We start from the raw sequence: 9,564 nt of genomic DNA, 5'->3' as shown, positions 1-9,564 counted from the left end.
CCCGCATCTGGGCAATGATTCTGAGGACGCAGTTTTGGGGTGCCCGCAGAGGGACCTGCTCGCGCCGCCCACGCTGCCTGGGTGACAAGAGGAGCGAGGGTAAGATCGCGAGCCGCTGCGCGGTGCAGAAACGCGTCTCCTCTCTCGCGCCGTCGCTGTGCAGTGTGACTGCGCACTCGTTCGTCCCCGCGCGAAACCGGTGCACTCGGGAAAAAAAAAACCAAACACCTATCAAGGATGGCGCTTTTTTTTTTCCTGCTTCTTTGGCCGCCGCCCACTCCCGACAGGCTTGCAACCTACGCGACTCCCAGGCACCTGCCCGCCTCGTCCCTCGCCTCCTCAGCAGCGACGCCTTCCGAGCCGCCGCGCGCATGGAGGCCCGGCGGAGCCAGCGAGCATGCGCGGCCGGCCCGAGCATGCTCAGTGCGGCCCGCGGCGCCCTGGAGCTGCCCCCGCCAGGCGCGAGCGACGCGGAGGTCTCCGCGGAGCCTGCCGGAGCGACAGGAAGTGAAGCGGCCCCGCCGGGCGACCGCGGCGGCAGAAAGCGAGGCGGAAGGGGCGCTGCGGCGGCGACGTCGCCCACCGGGGAGGCGGGGGTTGCTGAGCGCCCAGGCGACCTGTCCGCGCCGAAGCCGGACCCCGAGCCCGGCAGGATGGACCATCACCAGCCCGGGACTGGCCGCTACCAGGTGGTGAGTTTCCGGCCTCTGCGCCCCCGGGACCCCAGGGTCGCCGTCCTCACCATGCCCGAGGGCACCGCTGATTGTAAGGTTTTGGCTGCTCCGGCCCCACACCTTTTCTGTTGGACCTTTGCTCCTGACTCCAGCACCCTGCCCTTTGGCCCCAGTGTCCTCCAGCCCCACCGGCACCGTGTACCCTCCATTGAAAACACCCTCTCAACTTACTTGTATTTTATTTCTCGCCTTATCCTTGCTTTATTTCCTGACGCAGTCGCACTGAGACATTTCTGTCGGTTTCGTACTGCAGATGAGGCTAAGTTCCCGTACCTGTCAGGAAGGCGATTGCCGTCATAAACCGGTGGGTGGAAGGCTGGGTGGGGCGGGTGGAAGCCCTGCGGAGGGTGAATTTGGGAGAAATGTGGGTTAGGAACTGTGGAACTGTAGAGAATAGCTGTAGCGCTGATCTTGCCTTTTCTCTAGTTAACCTTGTCGTTTTGTCCTTTTTCATTACGTTAGTGTTAAAAGTGACTGCATTCTTTTTTTCCCAATCCATATACATACGTACATACGCGTACACATATGTACACATGGCAGGAGAGGGAAGAGTTTTATTAGGAAAAAAACTTTGCTCTTGTTTGGAAAATTAGTTTTTATTTAATAGATTGTACAACGTAATATAAACCTCTTTAACTGTTTAAATGAGTGAACCATGTTGTTCTGTATTTTCTTTGTCAATTTATCTTGTATATTTTTTTCCTTCCTGTATTCTGATGGTGTCATTGGAGATCCCTGGTATAGGCCTTATTTTAAAATGGGCTCGGTGTAGTTGACTGTTCTCTTACCGCCGGATAGCAGGTTAATATGTAAACTTTCGGGTGAAAATTTAGTTAAACCTGAGGGAGAGGAGAAAAGCACGCACTGCTGAATGTGCAGTTCAGAGTTAAGAAAATTGTTCAAACGTAAATATGTCAGTTTCAGATTTCATCTTTCATGTATTTTTGCATATGTAATGTAAACTAAGAATTTCAGTGCGTTTTGACAGATACGAAGAATATTGCAAAAAATATGAGCCCAGTGTATGTGATTTTTCATTTTTCCAAGAGCTCGTGATGCATCCATTGTCATCTGGTTTAGATCCTTTAAAACCTCTAAATTAGTGGTGGTGAACCCACGGCATGCGTATAATTGTGTTTTTCTTTCACGACAAAGATGTTAATATATGAGTTGTTTTTTTCTAAACTAAAACTCAGTATTCAGGTTAAATTGCAGTGTTGGCACTTTGTGATAAATTAGTGGATTTTGAGTTCAGTTTGAGCACGGGGTCTCTAAAAGTTCACTGCCCCTGCTCTGGGTGTTTCATCAGTATTTTCAGAACAGCTTAAAAAATATTGCTGCCAATGTAGAAGGTATTTTTCAAGATGTCAGTATAGACACTTTTGATTTATTTTTTAAAAAGCCATTCTTGGTTTTGTAAATGTTAGCAAAAATAAAATTCAGTAGATAAATGCTGGATAATACTAGCAGTAATGCTTTTTTGTTTTTCTACTATTTCCTGTTCTTATTTGTTTTTTTTTCTAATGGCATGAGCTGATACGAATCCTTTCTCTTTCAGTACTTTTGCTTAGTGATTAATTCTTTATTTGCTTTGACTCTTTGGAATCGGCTATGTTTTGTACACAGATAACTACTCAAAACATTTTTAACTAATGTGGTTATGCCTTAAATTCTTTATTATATTCTCATCTTTGCTTTAAATAGATGTAACTAGTTGTGACTATTTTTCAAAAAACTTGCCGCCAAAATGTTGAAATTTGCTCTTTCAGTCTTGGGATATTTTTTCTCTATAACAACATTCAGATATCTGTATGTTATTACTCCACCCCCCATTTAAAGCCATGCCCTGAATGGACTTGGAATGGGTGGAGGCATTCCTTGAGAGCACAGGTTAAAGATCACACATTCTAAAATCTTCCTTTTTAGATAGGGTATCAGTTTATTTTTCTTGTAACACACAGCATTAAGGAATGTTAGCATGGTTAAAATTTGCAGTTTAATTTCTGTAGTGTCTAATTACGTAGTAATTTCATTTATCCAGAATAAGTTGGTTTTGTTGAAAATAGCTTGATTAATAACTGTATCTAGATGTCTGCTACAGGAGCAGCTGCGTTTACGTTTTGAAGAGACTTTGTAGCTAGATAACAATCAGCAGTATGGTTTATGAGATAAAGTCAACTGTTTTATGACTGCCTTTTGTTCAGTTTTTTTTTAAACTGGAATAATTAATAAAAATAAAGGAATTCGGTTGTTGAGTGTTAAATTAAGATGACTAAGGAGATAGGCAGGTATACTTGCAGATGAAGTAATATGCCATGTTAACTTACTACTTTTTTTTTGCCTTTTTGGGACAATATTTCACTATGCAGTTCAGGCTGGACTTGAACTCCCGTTGTAGCCCATGCCGGCCTTGAACTTACAAGTGATCCTCCTGGCTCAGCCTCCCGAGTGCTGGGATTACAGGCATGGCATTTATTACTTTTTGAAAGCGTTGAAATTCATTTCTCCATACTAGAAAATTAGCAGTGGTGCCCAGAACCATCAGCATGACTTATTACTATTAAACAGCCCACAGGCTTTATCTGGAAACTGCTTTTTCTCAAGTCTCTTTGAAAAAGATCCAAATTTTGCAAAGTAGAGCAGTGGATAACAATGTAGAGCTACAAAATCTCTTGTTGTTATTCTTCTAAATTTGGAAAATATTAGACATAATACGTAGTTGCATTGTGTTATGGGAAATTTAGTTTTGCCTGGTAGGAAAAGAACAATATTGCTAAAGTATTAAGTAGTTAACTTGGCTTGCAAGCTCTTAAACCACATTCTAACTTGGATGTTTTCTATTTTAAAGTGTCATGTGCCTGCACCAAGCTGAGGACTAAGATTAAAAAGGTGTTCTGTGTACAATTTAAATTGGAGTATTCCTTTTAACAACAGTTTCCCAAACTGTATTCTAGAATGGTGATAAAAGGTGTTTCTGGATGATTTATGACACATACTAGGATATTGAAGTAATAAGAAATTCTATAGTAATGACAATGGTTTGGATTTGTTTATACCAGCTCTTAGTAATTTTTTTTTTTTTTTGGTTTTTCTCCGGTGCCGGGAACCGAACTCACGACCTTGCGCTTGCCAGGCAGGCGCTTTTGCCGCTGAGCTAAATCCCCAGCCCCGACTCTTTGTAATTTTTGACCATAGGTTTTTTTGTGTGTGTTTTTAAGATTATATCAACATTTGCAAAGTATTAATGTTTTGTGGAACATAATTTTTAGTAGCCGTACTGTGAAGATAATGAGTATTTTGCTTTCGTATATGGAGAATAAAGTTCTCTTTGGTAAATCAGCTAAAGAAACTTGACAATTAATGATTAAAAACAGATTTGGGACCTGGGAGCATCTACCTCAGGGGTGGCATGGTTCAAGTATGTCCAAATGTGCAGGGCCCTGGCTTTGATCCCCGGCACCATAAAAACACAACAGGCTTTTGGTTTTGGTGTTTTTAAGACAAGATCTTGCTACATAGTCCAAGTTTTCCTTTAACTTGCTATGTAGTAGCTTAGGTTTGCCTGGAATTTGCAATCCTTCTGCTTCAGTCTTCCAAATGCTGGGATTATAGGTGTGTGCCACCACTCCTAGCACAAAATAGGTTTTAAAGTCATCTGAGTTTAGATTTAGGTTGTGCTATTTGCAGATCTTGAGGTGTCTTAATTACTTTGCACCTTGACATCTGTTTCCTCATATTAGTGCCACCTTATTAGGATTATTATGAGAATTAAATACTGTAATGTATGTAAAACATATAGAGGATGGCAGGTGATAAGCACTCTATTCACAAATTATGAAGTTGGTCTGTTAATGTTTCAAGGTTGCTCTGCAGAAAACAGGAGGCTCCAGAGTCAGAGACAAGTAATATTATTCATGACACAACAAGCAGCATGAACATCAGCATATTTGACAAGGTTTTCCTTGCTGCCAACTCCCAGAGGGACGGGAGGAGTAGGTATGTGTCACAGCTGAGGAACTCAGGGAACTCTGAGCCAAGGGTGTAACTCTGTTTTGGTTCGTTTTATCTTTGTTTTATCTTGTTTTTTAGCAAGCAGCAAACATTGTAGCAAAAACAAACATACTGGGTTGAACTCTCTGTGAGGGCAGGGCAGGTACATGGTGTGGTTGTCATGGTCTTCTTTGTTGTCCACCTAATTTGTACACAAAATAGTTCAGTATGAGGAAATGGAAGGCTTTGGAGATGACACTCAGCAAGAATGGGGACATTCAGGCCACCTGCAGATTTCCCACCCAGTAGTATATGTCGTGGATAAGATAATACAGTATGGTGCTATTTTAGGTGCAGTCATTTGCTTTCATTTTCCATTTTAAAAAAGTACTGCAACCTTTTGTGTTTCTCTCTAGTTATAAGCCCCTCAGCTAGATCATCCTCATTCCCATGCTCGTCATTGGTTTCCTTTGAATTTATCTGTATAAATTCAAAGGTACTTGTTCTAGCTTATATTACCATCCCACCTCTTTTACATACGCCTGCTTTCTAGTTGTACTTGTCCTCCTTGAACTGTTATGTTGACACTGTAACTTTCTTCTTGAAGCTCCTTTTTTATTCCTAATATCAAGAGCATTCTAATTTTCTTGACATTTTTGGCTTTTCTTCTCCTTATAAACTTTTTTTGTACTTACTCTGTTTACTTTAAATATCGATGCTTTCTTCACCTGTCATGAAATAGGTATTTACTACCGCCGCCCTTCAGTGTATTGTTTGCATTGCATGAGTCCTATTTGTATGTTTATTTCTTTGTTCACTGTCAGTGGCCTCTTATTGAATTCCCTCCCCCCCAGCATCCTACAACATTTACTATTAAAACTTTCAAACATACAGAAAAGTTGAAAGAATGTACAGTTAACTCATAATACCATGTACAAGACCATATAGGGTCTACAGTTGTTAGGTTTGTTATATTTGTATTTTTGTATATCTGTCAGTCCATCTTATTTTTTTGATACTTTAAAAGTAAATTGTAGATCCCAGTGTACAGTACTTCCCTGAAAACCACATGCTTATCATTAGCCTAGAGTTTAATATTTATTTATTGCTTTTTCTTTGGTTTAAAATTGACTTGGAATGAAATGCACCAATCTTACATGGCCTATTGGGTGAACTTTGGCAAGTGCTTAGGTACTCGTGTAACTCTAAACCATTTTCAAGTTACAGAGTACAGATCAGCAAGTTATAGTCCAACTCCTGTGTTTGTAAATAAGGTTTTATTGGAATACAACCAGGCCCATGTGTTTACAATGGCAGAGTTGAATATGTGATGCAGAGCTTTAAATATTTGTTGTTCTGCCTGTCTTGGCTGCCATTTTAAAAAAAGTACTATAGGTAAGTGGCTTAAACAAACCTATTTCCTATAATTTTAGAAGTTCAGAAATTCAGTGTAAATATTCTGGCTAATTTGGCTCCCTGGTGAGGGCTCTTTTCCTATCTTAGAGTGTCCTCACTTGGTGGAGAAAGGACATTCTCGTCTCTTCCTCTTTTTTGGAGGACAGTTGCTTCTGGGAACCCCATCATCATGAGCTCATCTAAACTTGATTAGCTCTTGAAGACCCCACCTTCAAATACAGTCGCTTTGGTGGTTGGGACTTGAAATAGAAATTTTGGACATATACATTCGGTCTATGTTGCTGTTCTTTACAGATACAGCTTACTGACCAGATATGGAATGTTCCTATTTTTAGCATCTGAGTTCTGTGAATGGGCTTTTTGTGTCTGTACAGTGACACATCTCTGCACTCTGTCCTCTTAGTTTTTATGCACTGATTGTTAGAGCCTAGAAGGATCTACTTATTAGTTCTTCACCCACATTGTATTCTACTTCCCCAACTTAATTATTTATTCACAGTGTATCCTACTCCCCCAACTTTACATGTGTTTCTTTCTAATGGCCTGGTCTGGTTGGTTTGCCTCATAAAATCCTACTCTTAAATGTAAAAACCCTTTTGAATCTGTAATTAAAAGAGGCATGTAGGGAGAGTTTCTTGCGTCTGTCATCTGCATCAAGGCAAAGGCAAAGTTGAGAATCACAATTTTACAGAACTGGTGTTCTAAATGATGTGTTTGTGTGTCTTTCTATTGTCTAGGCTAATGCTTCTCCTTACTGGTGCTTCAGGGTTCTGTGAATATTTGATTTTTAGTTCACCTTTCAAATACATTTTTAAACATCTAAACAACGCTATTGAAGAAATTCAGACTTAGATGTTTTATGTACTGAGTAGTTTATCAAGTTGTACACGAACACTCAAATGTGTTCATAGAATTTTTTTTTTTTTTTTTTGAGACAAGGTCCTGCTGTGTAGTTTAGGCTGGCCTTGAGTTCACTAGGCAGTGTAGGGTGGCCTGGAACTTTCAGTGATCCTCCTGCCTCATCTTCCCGAGTGCTAGGATTACAGGTGTGTGCAACCACGCCCAACTATAGGAAGTTTTTGGATACAGTTTGAAGTCTAGTATATGCTCGTTTGTGTTGCCATGCTGAATTTTTTTTAAATGGAGCACAGATGAAAGTTTTTTTGCTATTTCTGTGCATATATGATAGCTTTACATTTGTCACTGGTTTGGTAGAGGATAGCTATTTAAGAAAACCCATGAATAATCCAGTTACTTGCAATACACCAAATACCAAATCAACAACTAGCTTTTGTTAAGCATATTTGAGCAATACTTTCTGTTTTTATAATAGTATAATGTGTATGGAATAACAGGTCAGTATATTCGAGTTATAACATGAAAATACTATAAAAATAGTCTATGAGCTTATTTTATGTTTGAGTGTTCCTTGTCAGATTTATATTTATGATAATGGAGCAGTTTTTAGATATCATTACTGACTATGAAACAAGGATCCAAAAGCTCATTTATTCATTCAGTATATACTAATTTAGAAAATATCTTTACCCTTCAAGTTCTATTTTAGGTGCTGGTAAATAGGATGAAGTTTTAGCTGTGGCTTTTACTTTAGTGGAAGGAAAGCAAATAAGTAAGCATAATTTCAGATAATAGGAGGTGGTAGGTGGAAAATAAAGCAGGTTGATGAACTAAATAATAAATTTTGTGAATAATAGAAGTAGTAGAACAGTAATTATGTGTATCATGTCACAGAAGGGCTGAGAACTCTCCTAAGTGCTTCACATGTATTAAAGCATTTAACTCTTATACAGCACCCTGTGAAGTGCATAATTTGATTTGTCTCATTTTGCAAGTGATAAAAAATACACAAAGAAGTTAAATAGTCGGTCTAGATGTGATGGAGCTGGCATTCAGACTTTGGTGTTTTATTTTATATTTCTATGTAACAAAGCACTCCAAACACAAACAATTTTTAATCTTTCAAGACTCCATGGGTTCAATGGGATCAGCAGAGCCTTCTGCACCATGTGATGTAAGCTGGGACTGCATCCATTCTGGAGCTTGCCTCATTGGAACTTCCAGATTGCTCAGTTACTTGGCTGGCAGTTGAGGATTGCTCGCTGGGAGTGCAGCTGGACCGGAGCATCTCAGTTCTCCATGTATGTTTTCTTCACATGCACACTTGGCTTCTGACAGCATAGAAGGAATGGGAAGCTGCCACTATTCTTGAGGCCTGGGCCTAAAACAAGAGTATCAGGAGGCAAACTATGAAGTGAGGTTCCCAGTCCTTGGCATGTGCTCCATCAGAATTCTGTTGGAGTTCACTTATAAAACTTGTATTTAAAGATAAAATTATTGAGAATTTTAGGACAATGGCCACAGAGTACTAAATCCCAATAATGGGTCTCCATTGTTGATAAATAAATCTTTAAGAATGTGTTGGGGTTGTTTTGCATCCCTTTCGTGTACCTCATAATCAGGCAACACATTAATTTGTCACTAGAATCAGGGTGGAAATAATTGGATAGTGAAGTAGAGTACAAAATTTCTCAAGTCTGGTAGGTTTTTCCATTTGTCTGAATGGTCACTTTGTTGAAGGCATTGTTGTCCACCATGTGTAGAATCACCGTACCCTCTTCCCAGTATTCCTATCCAAGTTCTGTAATTCAGTTCTTATCCAAAGTACTTAGTACTTCTTTGGTATTTCAGAAACAGTACTTTGCTTACTTCATTCCTACCTCTCTCCTGTCTGCAAATGTGAGCTATATGAGAACAGAGTGTGTTTTCACTCTCAGTGTGTGTTCACTGCTATATCTTTCCTCCCCGGGCAGGTAGCCACTCAGTAAAGATGCCTGAATAAAAGAATATTCCTAGCTCAAGGCCTTGCTGGTAGTATTTTTACATTTGATTTGTCATTGCTACCTAGACTTGGGCACTCTGAGGTGATGTTGCTGGTGGCAGCTTTTGCATTCTGCCCCAGCTTGGCATTTCTGTCTCCTACCTTTCTCTGTCTGGTATTCCCTTTAGTCACACATGCAGTGTCCCTGATTCCTACTTTCACTGACCGTGAAGTTCTAAATACTGCTCTGATTTTCCTTGTCTATTTTATATTGATTTCTTGGTGACCATGTTCTTTTTTATTTATTTATTTATTTATTTTTTATTTTAAAGAATAAAAGAAGGATAACAATAATGGGGGGACTTAGCAAATTACAGACAAAATGGTAGGAAATTATCAATGGTTATGTTTTTACATATTATTATCTACAAAATAGTTTCTCAGGAAAACAAATAGACAAATAATAGTGAGTTAGAGATAGCTGAGGTAGGAGATTATCAAGAGTTGTTGTGCTATACTTTGGTATCTTCAAAGTGGCTCCTAAAGAAAATAAATAGAGCTATACATGAGTGACCTATTGAAAAA

At 39.7% G+C, this 9,564-nt stretch overlaps 1 protein-coding gene across 1 annotated transcript in view; it reads left to right on the top strand.

Annotated features, from left to right (window-relative positions):
- Positions 1-337: 337 nt before the first annotated feature.
- Ndfip2 (Nedd4 family interacting protein 2) overlaps positions 338-9,564 on the top strand; it is a 70,024-nt gene continuing 60,797 nt past the window's right edge. The window contains exon 1 of the mRNA XM_005374124.2: positions 338-692. Within this exon, the coding sequence (XP_005374181.2) occupies positions 372-692 (321 nt within the window). The 5' untranslated portion in view covers positions 338-371. The remainder of the gene's footprint in view (positions 693-9,564) is intronic.

This window comes from Chinchilla lanigera, unplaced genomic scaffold, assembly GCF_000276665.1.
Source record: "Chinchilla lanigera isolate Chin_1 unplaced genomic scaffold, ChiLan1.0 scaffold00003, whole genome shotgun sequence".
NCBI lineage: Eukaryota > Metazoa > Chordata > Mammalia > Rodentia > Chinchillidae > Chinchilla > Chinchilla lanigera.
This window is presented reverse-complemented; position numbering and strand designations above follow the sequence as displayed.